Source organism: Corvus moneduloides, chromosome 2 (genome assembly GCF_009650955.1).
Source record: "Corvus moneduloides isolate bCorMon1 chromosome 2, bCorMon1.pri, whole genome shotgun sequence".
Lineage (NCBI taxonomy): Eukaryota > Metazoa > Chordata > Aves > Passeriformes > Corvidae > Corvus > Corvus moneduloides.
Genome location: NC_045477.1, coordinates 23,735,335 through 23,761,583, shown reverse-complemented (window position 1 = coordinate 23,761,583; position 26,249 = coordinate 23,735,335). Strand labels below are relative to the sequence as shown.

General features: G+C 46.6%; 1 protein-coding gene across 3 annotated transcripts in view; it reads right to left on the bottom strand.

Moving 5' to 3' along the window:
- Positions 1-23,239: 23,239 nt before the first annotated feature.
- Positions 23,240-26,249, bottom strand: part of IGSF11 (immunoglobulin superfamily member 11) — a 105,696-nt gene continuing 102,686 nt past the window's right edge. For all 3 annotated transcript variants that reach the window (XM_032098506.1, XM_032098508.1, XM_032098507.1), the window contains exon 7: positions 23,240-26,085. In XM_032098506.1, the coding sequence (XP_031954397.1) occupies positions 25,635-26,085 (451 nt within the window). In that variant the 3' untranslated portion in view covers positions 23,240-25,634. The remainder of the gene's footprint in view (positions 26,086-26,249) is intronic.

Here is a 26,249-nt window from a genome sequence, read left to right as displayed (position 1 = left end):
CATCAAGGTCTGCCAGAGACACTTGCCTGTGCTCTCACCACAATCTCTCTCACGTGCAACTAGTGCCAATCAAGGATTCAGTCATTCAATACCTCACCTTTCCCTCCCTTCCCAAGTTAAAATCACAAATGTTCATGCAAGTGCCTAGATTTGCCCTCTGCAGCTTAAATGGAGAATGTGGCATCTAAAATGGCTTCCAAAATAGCCATCACACTGAGCAAAGAGCAAAAATGAACACTGTACATCTTGAAGAACAGAAGATCATCCCTGAAACAAAACAAACCAGAAGACACAGCCCATAATTTATATACTAAAAGGTAGAACAAGGGTATGTGGTCTACAACTTCTCCTTTCACCTATCTCTGTGTCATTTAAGCATCTCTACTTGTCTGGATATACTATGACACTGTACATCTAAACATCAAATGTCCTGCAATGCTACTTAACCACAATTCCAGCCAAAACCTACATGAAGCTTAGGCCTGGCCCAAGGGAGAGTACATGGCTGGGGCTAGGACTAGATCTTAAGGCCTCTGCTCTTTTTTTTCTGTTTGACTGAAAGCTGTAGCGGTACATAAATGTTATTGCTGAGTGTCATGGCCAAACTGCTCCCCAGTGACCTTCCTACTCCTTAGCTCTATTCCAAACTTTCCTACTTCCCTGACTGAATTCCTTGATGTTATCTCTAACTAATTTTTCTCTCCAGCCTGGCTCTTAATCCCTCATGCCCTTGTGCTCACCCTCCTGTTCCCCACGGCTTGCATGCCTTGTGCATCTGCACTGTGCAGCCACTTCACCTGTCACCAACCTACTCCCAGCCTGCTGTGGAGAATAGCAGTGACCAGGCATGGGCCATGCACTGTGAGCACCCACAGAGGGGGAGAAGTGGGGATGCCCACCCTATTCATCAGTGTTCAGACAGGTGGTACTCAGCTCTTTGCCTGAGCCCTCCGACTGTGGGTATCTGCATGCAGCCCAGGGGACTTACTGACATCTGGGTAGATCCAGAATAGATAAAAATAGAGTAAAGTGTGGGTCTTAGCAGCTGCAAGAGCTGGACAGTAGCTGTGACTGCATGGGAAGGTGACTTCGTCCTAAATGAAAGACCAGAATTTCACTGTAGTCCTATTCTGGGCATCAGACAGCGTGGACCATAACATTTCTCTGAACAGTTCGCTGAAGAAAACGCCCTCCCCTGACTCTAAAAGAAGCCAAGCTCCTTCTCCTACAATTCGTCTCTCCTGACACAGAAAGATGCTTGTAGGATTCAGCCTGCCACATTTTCCAGAGTCACATCCATTGGCACATATTTGCCCTGTCTCTGCCACTGGCTGATGATGCCTCTCCAGCCAGGCAGACACATATCAGCCTTGATAGGACGCCTGTAGTAAGTAGGCTTGGAGTCAGTTCCTTACAGCTGGGCAGCCAGCAGTGTTTGCTCAACATTTCTGGCAAAGCAGAGTCACCCAGCTCGCAGCTGCTCTGTCTTTTCTTTCAGGTCCTGTCCAGGAGGGATCCACGCTCTGTGCACTGGCACCAGGAAGTTCATTGGCAGGAATCTGCTACCTTGTGCCCACTGTGGTGTCCCACTTCAGTCCAAGTAACAGTGCCTGGAGACCAAGACTATTACCTCAGTGCTTTGCAATTTGATTAAGGTGAAATCTGATCTGCTGTTCTGAGGCCAAGAAATGTCAGGATGGCAGATGGCAGGGAAGAAAGTTGAGCAGAGCTCTTTACTGGCATCCAAGATCCCGGGAGAAACCAAGCTGCTCCTGTAGGGGTCAAATACCAGGGTGAGTAAGGAGAAAAAGCTGCCAAGAAGTGTCCTGATTCTGTTAGAAAACTCAATGGCGAAATATTACAGAGAGATTTAAACACAACATAATTACTTAATTTATTGAGAGTTAATGTGCTGGTCCCTCACTGACAAGGAAGGATCAGAGGGAGGTGAAATTATTAAGCAACATAATTGCCCTCAACCTGAGCTTAAGCTGCCCTCTTTCCTTTGAGACTTTCACAACTCAGAGACGTGAGCTGCACAGTAGAGAGGGACTCTCTACAGAGACTAATACATCTCTGCTGGTGAGTGGGCGTGTGAGGGAGGCTGGGCAGGGCTCTGCCTGAGAACACCTCTCCCCATGCCAGCCACTCCTCTTGGCAGCCATAACAGCGGTACAGTTTAGTCTTTCTATCCTCTTTGCACACAGAGATCTCCAAGCACTTCACAGGAGAGGGAACTGTTGTTTCTTTTCACCCAATGAGAAAGGCTGCAACAAGCAACTGATCTCTGAGATCAACCAGCAGTTTAAGGAGGCAGAGAATCATAGTCACAAAATGCCATTAGCTCAGTATCACCTGCTTCATTGGATTGCTGGTAGAAAAAAGGGCAAAGATGAAGCCTTACAGCTCATCAAAAGCCCAGAGATGTATGGGAACCAATGCAAAATACCAGCAACTGCACAGATTCAGAGAAGAGCAGTAAACATGATTAAAGGGCTGGGGAAATTGATTCCTGGGGAGGAAAAGAGCTAAATATGTATAGCTGCCTAGCTATACCCAGAGGAGCATACTTAACCTGCTACAAGTATTTGATGGAAGAATAATTGTCCTGGGAGGAATAAAGGTCTTACAGCTATGAAGAATAGGGTGAAATTAAAAGGGTGGAGATTTAGCCTCTGATGGGCACACTCGATAATGGAGATGCTGACCTGTCTCCCTGAGGAATGCCTGTTGCTTGGCTCATGCAGGGGAGTCTGGGAGACAATCACTCTCTGGTACAGCAGTGGACTCTAGAGGTTTTCCCAGCTCTATTTACCTAGTTTCTGTGGACTAACAGAGGTTTCCTGTCCCAACAGCCTGTCACTGGGGGTCAGGTGGGGTTTTGTTTCATAAATTCTGATGACAGCTAAGGGATTCCCGGCAAATCTGTATCACTGGAGAGTCTAACCAAACAACCGCCTCCAGAAACACAAAGCTACTGTAATAACATTCAGTGCCTACAGCCCTTTGCTCTAGAGGAAGAGGCATTGTTGCTCTTGTCAGAAAACAGAGAGACTGAAATCTAACATTTCTTGTCATTAAGGAAATACTGCAGATGGGTGTTTGCTGTAAAATGTCACGATGGCAGAGCTCACAACTGTGCTAACTGAAACAGGGAAAAACACAGCTGCTGTGAGAAGAGGCCATTGCAGTATATAATCTTCACCACCCAAAGCTAGTGTGCATAGATAGGTTTTAGCTCACTCCAGTGGCCCAAACCAGAGTACTTTCTGCAAACATTGTCAAGGGCTGTCATTATAACCTGCTCTCTCCTCTCAAGTGCTCCTTGTCTCCCACTGGGAGAAGTTACTTTTCCACCCTCAGACTCCATACCTAACCCTCAGACTCCCCTCCTTAGTTCCAAGACAAAGCAACACAAGGAAAGAGAGAGCTGTCTGTTTTCTACACCTACTTTCTTCTCCTTTTGGGCTTGTTCTCATACTCAGAGGACATCCACTCTAAGGCCATCCCTGTTTTTCATTTGCTTTACATGCAATTTCCTGACACAAAGTGCATGCTCACTGCTTGTCGAGCTGACTTCACGGTGTGTGGGGGGCTCCATGGTCACTCTCATTAAACTTCAAGCATTTAAAGGGAATTCTGCTCTGCTCTATACTCTCTGGTATAATATATACTGAGTTTCATGTCAGATACACAAGAAGTATGGGGCTGGAGGAGGGGTTGAACTGACAAACTTCCAGTTCATCTCCGACGACACTGTGAATGTTTCCAGCACTCTTTCTAAAATATTGTCTGATAAAATAGAGGCCACACAAATGGGTACTGCCATCAGAAGACACAAAATAAGGCTGTGATGGCATGCAAGCATGAAAACTCATGATGTGAGAAGATCTGGAGTTAGGTTTTCCTTAGGCTTTCAATACCACAGCAGTATGAGTGAGAAGCAGGACTTACTGTTTATTTACTTTGGCTAGACACTAACTGGGATCATATTTTCTTGGCAGAGCACTGCTTTTCAGCTGAAATAATCATGACTAAAGCAGTAAGATGGCCCTACATGGCATGGATGACCAGCTCTGTCTCTTCAGGAGGCCAGTGGAAATTTCCCTTCAGAGCTCCCTGCGAGAGGAACTGCAACATATCTCACCTAGGCTGTTGATAGCTTTGCACAGAAGATGTAGAGACAGGCTAATGATTCTCTATCCTTATTTTCTGTCCTTCACACATCAGGCAAAAACATTATTGGACTTACTTAAAGTAATATCAAGCTCATAGCTCTTTTTGCCTGTGTTTGGTGACACTTCCACAGTCACAAATATCAGGGCTGGATGTCATGTCCTCTTCCAGCTGCAGCCAAGAAGACACTATTGCTTGGTCAGATCTGCTGCCCGAGATGCTCCTGAAAGCAATCCCATCCCCATTTCAGGCTGAAGGAGATGGCTTAGCTTTAATAACAGGTCATTGCTAACCTAGCTCAAATGGCTAAAACAAGGTGTCGGGCCCTTGAATCTTATTCAAGGTGTCCTTGAATAAGAACACCTCAGCACACAGGTATCAAAAGAAACTTACCCCAGGCAGGGGGCCAGGCCAGAAAGCTGGGACAGCAGCAGCCAGGAAGGTGTGTGTGATTGTGCCTCAGTGTGAGAAGGCCTGGAAATCAAGGCTCATGATTTCAGGAACATTGTGCACAGGGGCTGGTCTGCTGTAGCAAGCTTCAGCAAACTACTTGCTTTCTTCCTTCCCTCTTTTAAAATTCTTCCTTCGTGTACAAGAAAGCCAGCCCACCTGGTTTCCAGAGCCTGTCACCAGGCCTTTAGACTGGAGGAACAAGCATTTCCTTGTAGAATGTCAGTAGCACATGTTTCTGGGAGACTGAAGGGCAGGTGATACTGACTTATAAATCATCTAAACATGCCTGGTGTGATAAATGCCTGCTGTATTTTGCATAACATCTGGGACAGCACAGGAAAGACCTTGGGGGTTGGGAAGGAGCAGAAAGTGAACGTTTTCTGAACATTATGAATTGACAAAGACAGAGTTGGTGTCACCATATGGTCAAAGAAACAGCCAGAGATGCCCAGTCCTCCTCCTCTGAGGGGAAAGGCAATGACTGGGGCATGAATGCACAGCAACCAAAGTATTTATTCTGTTTGGTTTTGTCAGGATTTGACAGCATTGAGGATAGTGGGGTCTCTGTAGGGCAGGCTGAGAGGACATAGGGAGGGTGAAAGAGGAGGAGGAACTCCGTGGCTTTCAGATGTATTGGTTGGTTAATTCCCCCGGGCTTAAAAGGAGAAAGATCAGGAAAAGTATAAACCAGCATGGGGAAAAGGACTTCCAGGAATTACTAAAACTGTAACAGGGATCAGGACAAAGAAGGTTTAGAGAAAAAAATCTGAAAAGCATTTGAAGCCTGAGCATGATTTTTACACCTTCGTTTGACCGACTATCTTGAACCAACCCTATATATTCCTGAAAAATAAATGTGATAGGACATCTCTTTTTGCAGAGGACACCTATTGTTTCAACTGTTCATGATTCCAGCCCTCCCCCTAACACCTATCTCCCACCACCACTGGAAGGGAGCCCAGCTGAGTGTATTTTCAATAGGCATTTGAGAACATAACTCAGCACAGCACAAGGGAGCGCAGAATCAATGTTCTTATTGTCACAGGGCTTTTCTTTCTGCCTTTGACACCGATTCTCCAGCCCATGTACGGAGCTGACTGAATTCCAGGCACATCTGGAACCACACAGTAAAAAAGACACAGTGGAACCTCAGGAAACCATCTATCTTATCCCTTGCCATGAGGTAAGATGAACTAGAACTAAAGCATGCATGGCAAATGACCATCTAATCTGCTCCTAAGAAGCTTTTCAGTGATGGAATCTTCACACTCTCCCCAGGCAATACATTTTGGGGTTTCACTACCATGGCCATTTTATTTCTAGCCTGAATCTTCCTTGCTGCAATTTAAGCCCATTATTTCTTGTCCTATCCACAATGGATGAGAATAACAGTTTATTGCTTTTTTCCTTGTAACAGTCTTTTATGGACTGTTACCACCTTCCCCCTTCAGCCTTCTTTTCTGTAGGCTAATTAACCCAAATTCACTCAACATTTTTCCATAGTTCATTTCTGTCAGAACACTGATTAAACTACTGCCCTCTGGACTCTCTGTCGAGGGTCCTGCTTTCTTTAAGGGTAGTGCTGGGGAAAAGCAAAAATTAAAGGAGCCCTGCTCACACTTCTGTGAACGGGTCTTTGGGTTCAATGCATTTCTACAGATCCTAAGTCAGCACCGTGTTTTCACTGGATTGTTTTCTCTTGATTTCTCTTCTATTGCTCCTTTGTCCCTTCCCAAAGAGGTTCATGGTAATTCTTGTCTGTTCACAATGCAGGAGCCTGTACTGTGAGGGCCTGCCAAGGCCCTGCTTCTTGTAGTACAGAGGTGGACTTCCTCATGACTTTACAGTGCCACACACAGGACAGTAGATGAAACAAGGGTTTGCAAGCCTGAGTTTAAATAAAGACAAAAAAAGCCTAAAAAGATTGCAGTGTCTGAATGTATGTCCTATTATTCAGAAATTTGCTTTATCACCAGGTAAGATTTGAGGATAACAGAATACATTCACTTAAAAACATTGATTTGCAATTATGAAAGTGAGCTGTAAAAAGAGAGAACAATGTTATTAAGATCATTCTTAACTTAAGAATTCTCCATTATGGCTTCAGGATAGTTTTCTCCAGTTCCTATTCCTCTTGATGAATCAGAATTTGAAAGAAAGTGTTTGCAAGATGGGCACTTCCAGGAAAGTCACTTTGCTATGCATTGTTTGTACCAAAATAGAGTACTACCATTGTAAGTTCTCTTTTTTTGACATCTGAATCATGCCACAAAATTAATAGACTTTAACAGTAATTGTCCTAAAGTCAAATGCCTTCTAGTGCTTTGAAACCTCCATGCATTTGGAAATGCCTTCACAGTCAAATCTGAGCCATCTATTCCCTGAAACATCAACATTACTAAAAGCAAAGAAGAACAAGAGTATGAGCCAAAGCTCATTTGCTCTCAGTGTCTGTGTTTCTATTTCTACTGCTACCATAAACAAGTCTGCTATGGAACATGCTGGACTAGTTAACCCCTGCCTGAAGCCAGGGGCAGGCCAAGAGCAGGCCAGGGAGGAGATACAGCAACTGAGCCACAGTGGGTGGATGAAGGGATGGAAGAATGAGCAGGGAACAGTAACAGAAGTGGGACATGGAGCAACTAAGGCCAGTGATCATAAGAAAAGGAAGGGTGAGATCCATCTTTGATAAGATTGTGAGAAACAGAGAAGCAGCACAAACTCCTATCCATACGATGAGGTTTATTCTCTGAAGATACTTGTCATGAAATGCCACACCAAACTTACTATTAATCTCCAATGGAATCCCTTGCAAGCTGCTTCTATAGCTTCCCTTCATACAATGGCTTTGTGCATCAGGAATCTCCTCCCAGCCAGACTCGGTTTAGAAGCTTTTGGTGCACTTGGGGGGGGAAATGCAGAATGGACTTAACAAAGAGCTGTTCATTGCACCACATGAAAGTGATTGCAGAAGTGCTGTCCAGGACTTCCAACACAAAATGGAAACTGTGGATACTAACAAGCTAGAAGCAGAGGAATTTTCCAGCTTTCTGCAGCCTCCTGTGAAGTTTTCCTTTCTCACGCAAGCTAGCTGAAAACAGTTTAAAGTTCTTGTAAACCAAGACTTTATCTAACACCTGCTAACTTGTTTTCTAGTATTGTTATGGTACATTGGAAAATTATTTTGAAATGGGTGTTGTAGAGTCTCAACCAATCATTCTGGGAGGTGGTTGATCAAGGGACCAATAATACCATGCATTCTTGTGAACCAAGTTATATAAATGGATTTATAATTAATTAAATAAGCCCATTTTCTCTTGGACTTGAATTCTGTGTTGTTCTTCTCGCTGTCCCCGGTACAACAGCGACAGGAAACATTTTCAGTTTTGTCCTGGATCGTCATTTTCTGAGTAACCTTAGTTCCACTGTCAGATGAGTTTCAGAAGTCAGCTCCACTTCCAGCTTTGCCAAAGTGAAGCCAGTTCCTGGTGCTGCAAAGGAGTGGTACGGAGCAGTTCCTGTTGCCTGTGTCATGTAGAAGCATTGAGCTGCCCCCACTGCGTGCCACTCAGGAGGGAGAACAGGCACTCAGGGTTGCTAGCAAGCATTTGAATATATGGATAGGGCCCAGGCAAAGGGCCCCTGCAATAGGAGAGGCCATGCACAGAAGGAGAAGGCTGCTCTTAAAATGGGGCAATGCAGTGTGGAACAAAATCTAGAGGACAACCAAAGAGAGGATAGTTAGGAACATCTCCACAGGAACCTGAAAGCATATTCATTCGAGGTGTAGCTAGTGTTTTCCCAGCAGGACTTGTTAGTATTAGCACCATTAAAATGCTATGGATTAAAGGCATAAAGTCATGCTCTACCTAGCTGCAAAGAACTCCCAGGCAGATGAACATTTAGTACCTCTAATATATAAATACCCTTGTTAAATAACAAGGTTTGAGCTACGTTTCTTACAACCTTGGTGAAAACTGATCACAGCTCGGTCTCTCAGTGAATATCATTGCAGAAGCAAAATGACTCTCGAATGGCTGCTGGCTGCCATGCATAGGCCCGTCACCCTTTTTGTTCTCAGTTACTGCAATCAGCACAAACAACTGATTTCTAGCCTGAACTTCTCCTCTGAAGAGCCCAGGGACACTGCTGGAATCCAACAGTCCTTCCCAAGCATGAGCTCTTTACCAGGCTCCCTCTGTGTTGGGTGACATTAGCAGTTTTTCGTATATTTGCTCTGCAAGGAATGGGGTTTTTTCACAGACTATTCATTGACATATAGCTCCCACAGCTAATCCTAAAATGCTTTCTAACACCATAAACTACACATGTTACAGAGATTAGAGCTGAACAAATATTTCACTGTAAATCATTTATTCAATAAGTTTCATATGGCTTTTTTTTCCATTTGTGAATTGTCTGCAAACTGTAAGCCAAATTCCCAAATTCATTCATTAGTCAAAATTGGCCATGAATTTCTCCTGCAGATAGTTTTTGCCCTGCAGGCCATTCATGGACAGTTTGTTATGAATAGCCTCAATTCAATGCTTGGTTGGTTTAGCTGCAGCAGTCATGTGGATGTGGCTCTGTTCTGAATGAAAATTCACTTTCAAATATGAACCAATATTCACAGTGAATTTCTCCCTCTGTTCACTCAGCCCTTGGAGGAATCAGCCTAATTAATCTAACTGGGTGGGTTAAGTTGTCCAGAGCAGCACAATGGACTGGGAAAGGAACTGAGGGATGTCCAGTTGATATTGTTCTGTATAGAGGCAGGATGGGAATACTCCACTGGACAGCTGTGAAGTGTCAGAACTGATGTCCTCACTCCTTCCTAAAGGGTGACCACCAGACACAATCAGAAAGATGGCTACAGGGCAGCATCTCCTTGCTTCCTACTGTTACCCAAGAAAGATGGATAATCACTTCTTAACATTCTCACAGTGAGGTAACATGGGTGAGTTCTGAGCTGCAGCCAGACCTAGCTTCCTCTTGCCAACCCACTTCCCAGTGGGTTAATCCATATAGAATGTTTCCAGGGCATCTGTAAGCATCCTTCACCTCTCTGGAGAAGAAAGAAGATGAACACACTGTATTGCAAACATTTGATTGAAGTTGGAGTTACCATTCAGCAAGTCTGCAGGTTTCTCTTGTCCTGTTATCTGTCTCCAGCAGATATTCTTCTCATCAAATCACTGTGTTGCAGAGTGCTGCTGCCAGTGCTGTCAAATCCAGCTGCTCCTTGCACAGGGGCTCCAAACAGCCACCCAGCTGCCCCTGCTGGCCTTGCATCTTCCTCAGCAGCAGGTCAGGGCAGCAACACCTTAAAAACCTCACACAGATAACAACAGGGGCTATGTGGGCTTCTCAGTACCACTGGTGTACCTTTAGGAAGAGATTTCACTGGCTGATACAACATCGCTAATTGTAAGGCTTCTTTTCTCATTTCTATGGTTTGAATTGCTCCATGTAGCTATTTTCATAGTGGACAAGCAAATCAGAGGTCTTCTCAGCTGAGATTTCAGACAAATACATTGACAGCTAGAAGAGAGTAGCAAATGTTCCCACATGGAGGAAATGTTGACTTTATGTTGAGAACCTCAAAGCCACAAGAAATAAGACAAGCTGATGGGGAGAAGGAGAAAAAATAAAAAAAATAGCCCAACCTAGTAAACAACTGTCAAAATTGAAAAATTTTCCTTTTTTGATGAAAGATATTTGTGCTCCTTCCCATGAAAATCATACATTTGCTGTGAAAATATTGCACAGAAGTTTCATATTAACTTTCCACCATCTTTCTTTTTTTGCCAGTCAGTTTCAGAGGAGGTCTGCTACAGGCTTAATAATAGCTATACACATCTGCAAGCTGCCATTGGAAAGGTATTTGCATTCACTGTACAAGAAAAGCCCTGATACAGACCCCTCAGAAAGCACACAAGACAACAAAACCATCTCTGGACCTGTGTTACCTTGAGCTTTGACCATGAAACACATTGAGCCTCAGTGTATCCAAGATGCTCCTGCCATTATCCTCTCTGTCTTCCTTATGCTCAAAACACCTCCAAAACCATCCTTCACCAGTTCTTTTTCCCCTTTGCAGTCCATTTGAAACATTTTGCCCTTACCGTGACAACCCATCTTCCACCCACTTGTCTGCACCTGTGTCTCCACTCAGCTTTCTAGGAGCAGCTTTGCTGAAGTCTCTTGAGTAGTTAGTCTCTTGCCTCTTCCAAAAGGGCCCTGTGACCACAGCTGATTTCCTGATCTCTTCTGCAAAGCTGTTTTTGTCATTCTACAAGTCTCTCCTTCGATGAGGTTTGCCTTTTCAAGGTCTCCTCTCAGACACCTGCGAGCATTTCTCTGCTCCTCCAAACAGACTGACATTACTGAATAGAAAACTACAAAGGCACACATGAAATGTGCCCTCTCATTCTTCTTACTGTCAGTCTTCTTGCATCCTTCAGAAGACCATACTCTAAACTCCTTGGAACAACTGCCATGGCCTTTTTCTATCTTTAAAAGTTCCTACCACTTTTATCATGGTAAGAAACAAACAAACAAGTAAAAAAATGCAACAAAGAAAAGAATAAGCAGTACTTCACCTGGGATGGAAATTAAACCCCCCTTTTTATTGCAGCAGCAGCTGTTAAACGCTGAACAGCAAAGCTGCACCTCGGCAGGGAAGAATGATAGGGAAAAACCTGTAGCTGGTTAAAACTGCTTTGGTAGGAATTTATGGAGGTAAAATATTTTACCTTTCTAACTGTAAAATTTAATCAAATTTCATGGGTTTTACTTGCTGGGATACCTACCATAGGCCACTCCCCCTGCTCCCCAGTGATAGCTGTGAGTGTTGTCAAAAACAAACAAACTGAACTGATCTGCAAACAAAGCACATGACATTTTTTAATCACTTGGAAGAAATTGTGCAGTTCTTCAAAATCCCACTGCTTCCCTCCGTGTATCTGCCTGCTGCCACCCCAGCCATGGAGCAGCTCAGTACAGCCCTTCACTCAGGCAGGCCTTTCTCCCTACCAAAGCAGGAGGGTGACGGATCCCAGCTGGAAGTGCATCTGCTACTCAGTCTCCTTCAGCCCTTTCCAGGAAACCTAGAGGATTTTTCGTCTCTGATATTGGCCTTTAAAGACATGAAGGTTGCACCCAAGGGTGCCAGGTCCTTCCTACGCAGCAAATGAATGATTACAAAGCTATTGTACTAGAAGGGGAAGGGAAAAAAGTGCACTGCTGGCACCTCTCTTATTTGATTTTATTTCCCCCCTCCCACCCTTTCCTTTGGAGCGATGTGAAACGATAAGAGCAGGGAGGGATGTCGCTTAAATTAGGTTTACAAATAACCCAGTGACTAGGGAAATGAGATGCATATGCTGCATGTTAACGTGTCACCGCCCGGCAGCCCGATGCCACGGGGATTTGGAAGGCAGCCGGGCCCCGGGGATCAGGTGCAGCGCACCGTCACTCGGGAGCACGCCGGGGCTTCCCGGGGGCGCCGCTGCGAAGCGCTGGGTGCTACTGCCCCCCGACGGCCCCTGCCCGCAAGCGGCCGCCGCCCGCCCGACCCCGGCGGCTCGGACCGGACCGGACCGGACCGGGCTGCGGCCCCTGCGCTGGGCGGGACCCCGGCGGATCGGACCGGACCGGACCGGACCGGGCTGCGGCCCCTGCGCTGGGCGGGACCCCGGCGGATCGGACCGGACCGGACCGGACCGGGCTGCGGCCCCCCCGGCGGCTCGGACCGGACCGGGCTGCGGCCCCTGCGCGGGGCGGGATCCTCTCAGCTTCGGGGGTCACAGCGGCCAGACCAGGGGAACCGAGGGGCTGCAGAGGTGACCCCGAGAGAAATCGTCATTTTCACGGTCTATTAAAAGTGACAACCCGGTGCCCTCCATTTATTCCCTGTCACTGAGATTTATTTTCTGTCCAAAGATTTCCCGCCCCCCCCCCCCCCCAAACTCCATCTGGCATCTGAACATCAAACTCTGGTTTTGATACCTGGCACAAAAGATATGGGTTGATAGTTGAAGCTGCTGCCTTGGCAGCGCCGGAGACCAGAGCTCTCTGTCCACTAGGTAACCACATAGTATAGCCTGTCCATATAGTATCACGGAGAGCTTCTTCCAAACACTGGCTCCTGCCCAGTGAGCTCACTCCTTGTCTTTCAACAACAACCTGTAGCAGCTCACAAGGCCAACTGGTCTCCACATCCTGTCTGGCCTCCCTGATAAGCCTTAGGGGAGGTCAGGAACAAGGCTGGCTGCTTTCATTACTCCTTTTATTTACTGTCCTTGGTGATTTGCAGGTGACATGAAGGCTATTTATATCTCATGTACATCTCTCTAGAGAGGCGGTGGATTTGGATGTAGATGTCATCATTCGGGACTTCAGGGGCTGCTATCAGCATTTGGTCAAGAGATGTGATTCTGCCCCTCTGTTGTTGCGAGACCCCCCACCTGGAGTACTGTGCCCAACTCTGGGGCCCCCAGCATAGGAAGGATGTGGACCTGTTGGAGCAAGTCCAGGGAGGGCCACAGAGAAGATCAGAGGGCTGGAACACCTCTCCTATGAAGGCAGGCTGAAAGAATTGGGGCTGTTCAGCCTGGAGAAGAGAAAGCTCCAGCGAGATCTTATAGCAACCTTCCAGTCCCTAAAGGGGCTCTACAAGTACGATGGAGAGGGTCTTCTTACAGTGGCATGATAGGACAACGGGGAATGGCTTTAAACAGAAAAAGGGTAGAATTAGATTGTATATTAGGAAGAAATTCTTCACTGTGAGTGAGGTGAGACACTAAAACAGATTGCCCAGAGAAGTTGTGGCTACCCTTGGAAGTGTTCAAGGCCAGGCTGGATAGGGCTCTGAGCAACCTGGTTTAGTGGAAGGTGTCCCTGCTGCAGGTAGGGAAGTTGGAACAAGATGATCTTTAAGGTTCCTTTCAATGCAAATCATTCTGTGATGCTGTGATTCACACAGAAGCTCTGCACCTTGGAGGCAGGGCAAAGCCCAAGAGATAAGCCTATTACACAGGCACCATGTTGAGGTGTGCTGCCATCACCCTTGGATTACAGAGGTATGGACAAGACTAAGTTGTCCTCTGAAGAGATGGTAAAACAAAGTAGTTGGGTGCTGGTGAAATCACTGAGCTCGCCATCTTTACAACTTGCCAGCCATAACCTGAGTTCCTTCAGGGACTCCCACTGCAGCTAATTGGACCTCACCACACAACTGGGAAAATTGAGAGAGATGGAGGTAATTGGTAGGAGACAGAAGATGGGTGAACAGAGGGAGGATAGGTGAGGTAAAGGCCACAGATTTGAATGCCAGAGTGAGGAAAAGGAAACTGAACAAGAGGCTTCAGCCACATGGACTAGAGAGGACAGGACTAAAGATGGTAGGGGATAGGGAAGAGAAGGAAGGATCAGAAGAGAAGGAACAGACTTCACAGAGAGGGAACACACTGGTCAGCACCAGCAGAGGCAAAACTGAGGTGAGGAACAAAAATCCTCTGTGAGGTAAACACTGAGAGAGGATAAAGGGATGGAAGAGGGGAAGAGATGGAGAAAACCAGAAAGGCCTAGGTCTGGGAGCAGGAGGCTGAGGGAGTAGGACACTGTGCCTTTGGGACTTGGCTTGAAAAGCCAGCTGTCTTGGGAATGCAGCATATGAGGAGGGACAGCACTGAGAAAGACACAGCTGCCCCTGTCTGTGCTGTGGCTGTCACTGTGCAAGGGAACAGTATTCACTGTGAAGGCTCTCAGCAGCTGTTTTCACCAGCTCGCCCTGAGCACACTCCATGACTGCAAGTAGCCAACATGCTGGGAAGCTCTTAGTGCTGCAGTAGCCCAGGCAACGGAGCTGATGCTTCTACCTGGTATCCTGAAAGAAAGCTGAACCACCAGTGCAGCACTGATAAAGTCCTGACACCAGTTCACAAAGAAGACTGGGTTTTGTGCCGCTCCAAAGAGCAGCAGTGCTCCTTCTATCAGCAAGGCAAGTCTAAAAACCCACCTTCTGGTCCCCAAAACCACTGGATGGTCACTCTTTCAAGGTCAAGCAATGTGGCAATCAAGGCTCTCTATTTTCTACAAGGAGCACCCATGAAACATGAAACTCATAGCTCCCTCTTTTTCTCCAATTAGCAAAGCAGGTTTGTCTTTCCATTCAGGCTTGAGGAGGGCTCTGGGGTCAGCTGGGAGCCCAGAGCTTCCAGCCATACCTGGGAGTGATAAGACCACTGGCCAGGTGTACTCTAACCACAGTCCTGCCTGTGGAGATAATACACAGCTCTCCTGGGTTTAGGGAGCACCCCCTGGGACCTGGTCCTAAAGAAAACCAGCCCCCCATGGCTTTCCTGTCCACTGGATGAAGCCACCAGATTTGCAAAAATTACTACAACTGAATTTAATCCCTTCCTGCATCTCCTAAGAGCAAACTTGAATGTGGCCAGTCTCCTACTTTGGAGACCTGCAATGCCAACAGAAGAGGTGAATGAACTAGGCAGTTCCTTGAAAATATAGGTTAGGATTAAGGAAAATCCTAGTCTCTGAGCACAAATTAATGAGGAGTACAGACTTCTGTGTATTTCTAACATACCCTCTCTGCAGCATCTGGCAAAGTTAACACTCGGAGCTGGCAATATGAGGAAATATGTAGATTATCGTTCAAATATAAAACTCTTATGAGGCAGTCAGTCAAAACCAATGTTGGAAGCATTCCCTTTTATCCTTGTGCCTAATAAGACTGTGGACTGTCTGAGCAGAGATCTTTAAGAGCAAGTTAACCATCTTTCAGCAGGGGATTAAATATAGTTGAACCTCTTAGGTCAGACCTTGGGGAGGGTTGTGTGTGCACATGCACACATGCATGTGTGTGTAGATTATATGGGGTTTTTCTAGAAGTCGTTCTCAAGCCCACTCTTTATGATTATATCCATTTTCCAGGTGGGGAACAAAAGTCTCCTAGACTAGAGCTAATATTTTCACTCTCAGGCTCCTACGTTCAGATTAACCACCAGGTCTGTCTCTGACATGCACTCCAGGCACCCAGCTGTGCCCCCCAGGGTGGGTGTCTGCATTCCTGCTTACCTCAGGTAATGCAGCAAGTCAAAGGCAAGCTGAGAGTGAAACCCAGATGTGACTAGAACCCCAGCAGCACGTGTGCTGGATCACGGGCATCCAATGTATTTGTCTTCATTTAGTGTACTATTTTTTCTATCCTCTTGAGTAATTTCCTTCCCTTAAAGGATATAAATCACACACCTACAAAGTAAAGAATTATTTAAAGAACAGTTATATTTAAGCTCAAAAGGGACCTTGAATTTAACTCCCTAGTGGCTGAGATTTGACTGGCTGGTGAATATAACTTGGCTTAACTATATGAAGGTGTTTTATGGCTTCAATACCATCTGGCCTGCAAACCACTATTCCATAAACTGTGGTGCTACTGTGGGTGAATACCTTTGCTGCAAGTTAACTTAATGCTGCCTTCATTCACTTCCCCTAACGTGACCTACCCTGCTCTCAGCCCCAAACGCACACTCACACACACACCAGGCTTTGCCCCAAGTTAACTCAATCAGTTTAACAGCTCCATTCCATTGTGTGCCACTCTCAGGTGGGGACAAGGTAACAGAGATTTCTCTTTACTTCTCTAAGTCATGCAACAATTTCATTTTGTCCCTGATCTTCTCGTTGATGAAGACAGGAGGAAATGTAGGAGTGGAGCGATTCCCAGTGGAATAGCATTGACTTCAGTAGCACTGACAGTAGTGAGTGTTGAAGGTAACCTGTTAGTATGAAAGGAATACTCTTCTTGCTTAGTAAGTACAGTTTAGCAGCAGAAACACCACCAGAAGCTTTAAATGAACAATGAAAAGGACATGAAAGAAATTAATACGTTGGGAAGAATCATAGTGACCATGTTTTAAACAACTTAGCAACTGTTCTCTCCCACTAATACCTTGTGTAGCAGTTGCATTTTTGTGAGGGCTATTCCCTTTCCTCTGTGCTTCACTCTAACAAGCAATGATTTTCTCTGAATAACACAAGTCTAATGCTGAGACTTCAGCTTAGGAGAACTGAAATACGAGGCAAAGATGCATGGCCGTTACATCTACAAGACAGACAGTCACCGATAACTTCCAAAAACCTTTGGGAAAGAGAAGGAAACATGAATCTACAGTCCAAGAATCCTTTGTGGTCAACGAAAACAGCTTAAAACTGGCAGACACTGATTTGATCGATTTTAATGCAGACCTTGAACTCCGTGCTCAGAAATATGACAGAGCCGTCAGGAGCTGCAGCTCCCTCCCAGCCAGTGGACAAGGAACTTCATGTCACTTGAAGGAAAGGTTAGACATCCCGTGGGTCTGGCGTGTGCTGGGGACAGATGGGGGCACAATGTTTATAATAAAACTCAGCTGAAAGGCTACCAGAAGATCCCCATGGGCTGAATGTTCTTGATTTGACTGACAAGAATAGAAATGAGGGCATGACATGGAAATCCTGATTATGAGCTGTGTTTCAAGGAAAAAAATATTTGTTGAGTAGATGAACTTTCAACTGTGGTTTGGACCATTTCATACACCATCTTTAGTAAACACAGATCTGGAACCGAGTTCTGATTTCTAATATCCCAGGAGTCCACTGCCTGGGGCTGGAGGTGGCTCTTTGTAAAGTGAAAACCTTTGGAGTCTTAGTCACATCCAAAATCTATTAGGGTCATGTTTCCTTCTTTCCATCAACATATAGCTGAAAAGAAAATCAAACTTGGGAGGTTTGCATGTAATCACCTTGCCTTCTGAACCAAAGCCTCACCAGACTTGCATGAGCAAGTACTTTGCTCACATATCTGACCCCGAACTCTGTATGTCCTTGATGTTGCTACTAATCTGGGCCCATTAATGAGCATGGATATGGTTGCTGGTTTCACAAGGTCGGTAAATCCTTGAATCCCCAGAGCTGGCTGGCAGGCACATAAGAGTTAGTTTGCAGTGTTTCTTCCACTGGGTGCTCTCCTAAGCTCTGAAGCATTCCTCCAGTGTGGAGGACCTAAAAACTCAGCCAGGCAGCTCCTCTCAGCCTCAGCAGGGCAGCAGGACAAATTTAAGTCAGTTATGAGACCGTAAGAAGCCAGTTGCACTGGTGGATATTCTGGTGGATACAGTTAAATATGGGGGAAGCACCTCTTTACATTATTTATGTCCCATTTGTTCCCTAGCATTGCCCATGTACCAGCCCATTCCCTTTGCCTTTGAACCACAGACCATCATAGCAAGAGCGGGAGCTGGGAAGCTAAAAGCAGGCTGTGGTGAAGAGCATTTGCCCCTGGGACACAAAGTACTCAAGCCTCTTCACCACAGCATAGCAGATACCACAGTAATGAGAGCAGATCCTAAGTGACAATCGCAGGAGAAGGAAGGAAGAGGTGCTCATATTCAAGGGGCAGAGCACTTTATTCTTTGCAGGATCACAAGCCACCTTCGGAGCTCGTAAGGAGGTGCAGCCACGCAGGCAAACTGAGCAGGTGAACGGGAGTCACTGTAGTTCTTCATCCCTCCGGAGGATGTCACCCTAGAGCCACCAAAAAAGGCGATCTTTGTGACCCAAATCTGGCGGCAGCGAGGAATGACAATGTGCAGCCGCTCTGCGGACAATAGCCCCAAAGCTCCCCGCCTGCTTTCCCAGAAGTAACCAACTTTCCCTGGCCAGTGTGCAACTGGTGGAATGACGGGAGGAGCGGCGAAAGCCACGCGATTTGGGAGATATGCAACCGAGTATCCCGGAAAACAAACGGGATGTGAGCTCTGGGTGACTGGGCTGAGCAAAAGCATGGGGCGTTCACACCCTTTACTGTCGTGCTTTTCAGCCTCTTTCGGTGTCCCTGAGCATGGATGAGCATGTGGAGGACGCGTTCACACACAAGGAAGATGAGCAAACAAAACTATGGAGATCGTGTACGCAGCCAGCAGGAACAGACTGCAGTCTGCAGCCATTGAGGAAGTGCACCCTGGAGGGAGCTGGTGGGAGATCTGTGTGCTTGATCCCCTGTTTCTGTTGTTTGTGTCACCAAAAGTTAATCTTTGATTTTGTACATATTAATCCCAGCAGTAAACCACAGCCAAAAGAAAGAAGCACTTTCTGTCCATGGTGTATTTCTGAAATAATTTATATCCCTAATAATCTTAATTTCGAGAGTCTAAAGTCACACTGGCTTTTCTATGGCGCTAATTCTAGCCCCTGCTGCCTTTGGTCCTTCATGTGGAGCACAGGGCTAAATGTGCCTTTGCCACAAGACTCAGTCTAAGAAGGGGGAGAGGATCCCAAATTGAAAGGCTGTACCAGTGATGCCAAGCACTAAAAAAAAGTCTCTAGGCTATTGTGTAACCTTAGAAACTGCCACAACCTAAAGAGTGCTGCTGCAACCCAAATCACACACCTTTTCCCTGTCTGAAATGTCCACATGGACAACAACCTGGTGATTGCTTGCCAAAGGGTCTTGTGAGCATTCAAGAAAAAGCTACCTGAAAGAAATTCTGCAGATATTGATAGTATCCAGGAAGGCAGACTGTACCAAACACAGTGAGTTTAGATACAAGCAAGAAACTACAGAACCTCTGGGCTTTACTGTATCGGGTCCCTTAGCCAAGGTTTCTCTTGGCGCATGCACCCCATCAGTTTTCCCATTAAAGCATATCAACTGGAAGTAAGTCATCATCCCTTCCCTAGTGTGATTCAATAAGTCCAAATCCAGGACCTGACCCAGGCTACATCCAGTGCTAAAGAATCCCTTGCCAGCCAGCCATGCAAGCTGTGTCTTAATCTCTCTTCTCTACTGCTATTTGTTCTGTGGCGTTGGGGGTTTTTTGCTTGTTTTTACATGGATAGATTAAACTTCCTGCCAACCCACTTTCTCATTCAAACATGTTACAGAGGAAATGGGAGGAAGGAGGAAATCAGGAACAAACAACAAGCAGAAAATGGCATTAGAAGGCTTAGGAAGGAGTCTTATCCTTAGCCTCCTTAGCCATGTGCACTGCCCCATTCCTGCACATCAGCAGTGCTCTCTACCACAGGGAAAGGAAAAGTGCTTTTTTAGCTGTCGTTGTCCATGGAAACACATCAAAGAAAATATGCCAGAGCCCTAGAGTCGGAATGTCCCAAGACTATCAAGTTTCTCCTCCCTAAAAAACAGCCTTCACATGCCAAAAGCTCTTGCCACATATTATGTCCCACTCCCCCTCCATGGCTGTGTAGGTGACCTAAGAAAATCTTTTTTCTGTGCTGTCCACCAGCCAGCAAGAGCTCTGAGCTAGTGCCAAGGCTCAGGAATTGCCTTGCATGTGCCCTCCCTTGCTTAGGAGGTCACAGACCAGGTAATTCTCAGTAACATCCTCCAGGCACATACAATCCACAGAGGCAGACGTGGAAGAAAGCAGTGTGACAAAAAGAGCCACAACCTTTCACTCTCCTGCTTTAAGGCTTGCTTTGTCCCTGATGTCCACCTACTCCCCAGCCAAGAAGATGCATACCTCAGAGAGCTCAGTGACATTGCGCTCCCTTTCTCAACACCCATATTCCTGATCCTCACCAGCACATTTTGCCTTTCTCATGGCAAGTGCAGACATGTAACAAGGGCACAGTGGGGGAACACTGCTTTGCTGGCATCAGGAAAACAAGCTGCAGGCAGGATGGCCAGCAGCACTTGGAAAAAGCACAGAAGGAAGGGTGACTCAAGTCATCAAGATACCTGAAATAGCTCTGCTCCAGGCCTCTGTTAAACAGAGGCCAGGAGTTAACGTGAGCACCTGTTGGATTTGCTCAGAAGTGAACTTCTGAAAGGCATGTATTTCCTCAGTTTTTCCTGTGCTAGAAATGTTCAAGACCATCATAAAAGGATCTGCTGAACCATTTTGGGTTCATCTGGTGCTGGCAGACACATGCACAGACTCATCCACCTGCTCACAAACCATGGTGCCATGGCTGGGAAGATCTGGGTTAGAGTGCAGACAGAGAAAGGCACTTGCATGCCTGAAGGAAATGAGGCTGGGATGCAAAATGTTGCCTTCAAGAAAAACCCAGTAACCTGCAAAAGCTTACTCGATGAAACCATGATTCTCATGAACATTCCTCCAATATAAAAAATAATTGTTTGATTTCCTCTGCCCAGTACCATCCATCACCCAGTTACCTCCTGGGTGTCATCTGAGGCAACCCTGATTTTATGTCCTCTTCATGAGGCCTGTCTTAGGTTACGATGTAAGATACAACCAGAAGTATGTATTCTATCACCCTCTGTTAAAACCAGGTGGGGCAGTGCTCCTTATCTCTTCCATGACACATCCCTGATAACCCTCTCCGGAGGGATATCTTCTGTTAATGGGCCATCCAGCATCACTGCGTGACTCACAGAATTGCATCATCCCATCGTGAGATGCTCCGCCCAGGGGGAGGAACCAAGCATTCCTACCTGGATATAATCTGAGGTTTGGAACACCACAGTCAGCCCTTACCAACTGGTAAGGAGGACAGGAGCTACACAGCCACCACTGGACCTTCAGAGGAAGACCAGACCCTTCTACAGGATCACTACTTCAACAGGACCACATCTCTCACTTCAGGAGGACTGCAGCCACCATCTAATCAGACTGCTACCACCACCCTGCCCGACAGGGTGTCAGGTTGTATCCTGACTCTGTCAGTGTTTCTGTACTACTGCATTTATTTTTAATTTTCCTATCAAATTGTAGTTCTGACTTCGAGTCTTCACTGGTTTGCTTTCAAACTAGTACAAGGGCCTAAACCATGATGTAAGGAAGACTGATCTCCTGAGCATCCCCCATCCTCATGGAGAAAGCAGGCAGGATACCATCTGTTAGACTGGTTTCCGCTGGAAGCTCATCTCTGTTCCGGCGTGTGTTGAAGTGAATGCATCTGAGTAATTTTAATTTTTTTTTTTTAGTTCAGATGAATCAGCAGATATGAGTCCAAAAGCTGCATAAGTCAAAAAAAACTTCTGGCAGTCTACAGACCAGTTTTTCAAAATATTTTTAACTGAGCTCTCATCTACACCAACCTCTAAAAAGATGGCCACTTCTAATGTGTGAAGCATCCTCTCGTGGTTATTTCTGACTCAGCACTCAAATGTACAGTTAATCCTTGTTTTAGAACAAGTTCCCCTCCAATATTCTTTGGTGGAAGGTGACACAGCCATAGGTACCAACATTTAAAGTAACATCCATGGCATGTGGTGGACAATCCCTATGGCACATCTGGGGCTGAATGCCATCAGCAAACTCAGTCACTTCAATCGTGACTTTCCCTTGCTGCTGCAATGGCATGAACTTCTGTTTGATTTTTAGTGATAAATTAAAAATCTGGAGCACTACCAAGTTATCTAACTTGTATTATTTTTTTAGATATTTGTGTTGCAGCAATGCCTTACCAGGTACAATTTACAGGTTAAAACTCCAGCATTTCAGGTGCTGCACAAACCTAGTAAACTATCCTGCATGCTAGGAAATTCTGCTGTGGATCAACAAGACGTGCAGAAGGATGATGTAAGGAGAAAAACAGTGGCAAGGGATGGATAGTATAGCAGAATACTGACAGGGCTATCATGGGAATAAAATGTAAAGATGCTATTAATGTCACATCAAGATTGCACAATCAAAAGATGATAAATGGAAACATTAAGACTCCTATGACAACTTCCTGAAAATGGCAATGCAGCTGTCTTATTTACAGTAAGGTCTATAGCTGAAAACACATTTACAAGAGTATTTGGAAGTAGGTTTTGAAAAATACCCAGGAATGAGATTGTGATGCATGTGCAGCAGGGCTGAATTACCACTGCTGTTGGATCTGTAGGTTTCTGGGTTTAATAATCACTCTCAGAATATGTGGGGGATTTTAGAGAAGAAGCAGGGAAAATGAAACATGGAGAGAAAAATGCAAAATCCTCGGCAAAACATCAGGTTGCCCTAACTAATAATAACCTTCTGGTAGCAGCTGTTGATACAGACTAAGAAGTGTATGCTTTCCAGTCCCCTTATGCCCTGAGAGTGTGAGTGCTCAGACACTGAAACCTCACATGCTCTGTCGATGGGGATCAGCACTTCTGTTCAATTCCTGACAGTTTCCCCCATCAAACTTATTCAAATGCCCAAAAAAGTCGGTGACTGCCTTAGACTTTGAATCTGGGATAAACATGCCATGTTTTTGATTGGAAAACAAATGCATGAGATGAGCAAAATTAGGCAATTATAAAAAACATTTTCCCACATCACTCAAAGCAGCATAGGGTCTCCCCTGCCAAAAGACAGAAAATAAAACTCACCTTTATCTAGAGAAGTAGTGACCTTGCAAGCCTGGGAAATTGTACATTCATGGGCAATATGTCAGACTATTATGAATGAGAAAAACAAGGCTCTAGTACCAGAGCTCACTACCAAACAGGCTCACCTAATAACATTCAGCTCTTGGTTGCGTGGTCGCTGCTCACTGCCAGTCACATAAAGGATAAGTATTAATGGCCAAAGTCATTGTAGTTACAGAATTAGGTAGGAGGAAGAAAAAAGCAGCAGCAGGCAGGCAGAAGTCCTTTTTTTATATGAATAAAATTTTATTGAATTTTTTACAATTAGAAAGAACAAAGAAAGAGGAGCAAACAGTCTTATGGAGGGTAGGAACCAGAAGAGCTTTCCCAGTAGAGGAGGGCACCTGCTGAGGGCAGTGTTCCTGTAAATGTCACACGGGTTGTTACAAAAGCAGAGAGAATGTGTCTGGGCTTTTCTTTGATTGGTTTTTTTTTTTTTCTTCCCACATCAGGGTTTCTAAAGCCACTCTTCTTCCCCCATCAATCCTACCACTCGGCAGCAAAGTGAGCAGACAGGCAGGAAAGAGGACTGCTCCAGTGAAATGTGAGCACACACAGAGCAACCTCCTGCCTGCACCACCAGGGGGGTTTGCACGTATTCTGGATGCAGTTGTGTAGAAGGGGAAGGAAGGGAAGTTGGATTTTTTATCTCCTTTTTCTTTCCTTTTTCTTTTTTTTTTTTTTTTTTTTTTGGTTTGTTTTGTTTTTATTTTAAGAAAAGAAGGCACAAAATCTCAGCCAAGCTTCAAACCTAGTGCTGCTTGGGAGCTCCCAGTCTCCCAAAAAGCCAGTGTGTCTATGTGGGAACCCAGCCCTCACCTCTCCCTCCTCTTCCTCAGAGTCTGTGTTTGCATTTGTACTGCTCAGGTAGAAGGCCCTGCCCAAGGTTTGTGCACTGCTAGGGAAAGTAAAGCCGTGCCAGAACAAGGAAAGTGGGGATGAGGCCAAGTCTGTTGGCTTAAACAGACCGTTTTTCCAATGTGAGAACTATGGGAAGTCACCTGTGACTCCCCACACTGCTTTTCTAAGAGCAGACCTGGGAGGGCTCTGGTGCTTTTTGAGGTGATCACTGCCTTTGCCCGTGCAAGGGTTAGTGTTATGCAGGAGGGCCAAGACACCTATCCAGGTGTGGCCTCTTTGAACCAGTGCTCTCTAGGAGGGGAAATCCCAGCCCTCTGTCCAGCCCTCTGTCCAGCCCTCCAAATGGCATCAGGTTCCTTCAGAGGTTTCAACTCTTGGTTTTGATTAAGGCTACTTAGTTGCAATAGAAAAAAAGTAGAGGTGCCAGCCACAACCACCTGCCAGGCTGCAAGGAGATGGCAGGGCCACTGGCAGATGCCACCAGTACCCAGTCCTGGGACACTGAGGGAAGTGGGGGAGGCAGAGAGAGAGTGTGTTGGCTTCCTAAAGCAGGAAACAAATCCTGCCAACATGTCTGTGCATGTGGGAGAGTGGGAATGAAAACTCTGATGCCTCTCTGTGAAGGCTTCAAGCACAATGTGTTCCCTGCCATGCTGCCAAGCCCTGCAAATCCTGGTGAATAAAACCCACCATGCAAACATCAAAATTGTGGGGTTTGAAGTCACTTGCCCTAAACCAGAGCAGCCCAGGGGCAACAGATGCCTCATGAACCTGTCTGGTGCTCTCCTACACCGTCCAGCTCCTCTCTGCCTCCTGAATAACCCCGGCAACACCCCAAGAAAAGAAAAAAAAGAGTTGTAAGCCCTAGAGCAGCAGCAGAAGTAGCAGCAGCAGGAGCAGCGATGCAGCCTCACCCTGCACCAAGTGTCTGAGGGAAAGATGCTCAGACGGCTGCATCCTCCACAGCTATAAATAGGGCTCTGGTAGCACTCCAACCTAGTGCAGGAGAAACACCCAGTCTGAGGACGTGCATGTGTCTGTGTGTGAGTGCCTGTGTGTGTCTCTGTGTGCTGAGGTGGGAGTAAGAACTGCAAAAAATAAACACAAATGCTCCCAAGTCTGCACCCTCACCCAGCCATCCCCTTGGCTGGGCTGGTGGCTGTGCCTGCCTTCATCTTGCCCCTCCAGCCTGTCCCATGCCTCCTCACACCTGGCCCCAGTGCACAGTACTCCCTAATCCAGCAGTGGAACCAAGGCCATGGGAAGCTGGGGCTGCTCAGCCTTCCCTGCCCCAACACAGGCCGTCGTCCTCTTGGAAACAAAACAGCAACAACAATGGAAAAAAAATAATATATATATATATCTCCCGAACCTCCCTGAAAGACCCAAATGGATGGAATCAGTCCCCAACAAAACCAACAGGAAATAAAAGCAAAATTTCCCCCCAGGGTCAGGCTCGAGTGCGTGTCCCAGCTGGGGCCCAGCAGCCCGGGAGCATGTCCCAACCTCCCTGCTGGTCTGGCCTTGGCACATCTGTGGCGTCCATCGGCGCGAGGAGCTCCAGCAGCTGGGGGAAAAGCGGCTCAGACAGGGCTGTCCCACTAGCTGGCAGCAGCCTCGAGAGGGAAGGGCAAGAGGAGACGTAAGTGTGTGACACCCCGCCACCTCGCTGCCTTTCAGGAAGGAGTAGGGTGGGTCTCTTCACCCCACCAGGGATAAGAGGCCCCTTGCTCAGCTCTCAGCCGCCGACACGGTCCTACACCAGGGAGCCAGCCCGGCTCTGGGCGGGCACCATGACGGGGACAGCCCCGATCCGCTCCAGCGTGGCCTGGCTGACTGCATAGGAACGGGTGTGCGGCAGCCGTGGCTTCCTGCTGACGGAACCATTGCTCCGGATCACCTCCTGAGGCGACGGCGCCGTGCTGGCCGTCACCACCAGTGTCTTAGGGGGAGCCGGGGATGGGTGGCCGCCGTTGGCATAGACGGGGCGGGCACTCGTGCTCCCTGAGCGGGAGAAGGGGGGCTGGTGAGCATCGTTGCTGTTGCTGAAGCGGGTGAAGGAGTCTGTGGCGTGGTTGGCTTTGGGGTCGTTCCAGTAGCGGCTGTTGTAGGTGTTGGAGGAGGTGAGGGTGTCGTTCTCTGATGAGGATGCATCAGCGTGGAACGTCTTTGCGGCAGAGGAGCATTTGGGTGGCAGGTCATCCTCCCTGGGAAGGAGAAGGTGTGAGGGCATATGGAGGATGCTGGCCCACTTGTCCAACACCCTCACCCCCTACCACCATGCTGGGGTCAACACCATTGATTCAAGGAGAAGGACAAGGAGATTCAAGGAGAAGGTGAATCAGCATTGCTCCCTGGCCTGTTTGCTCAT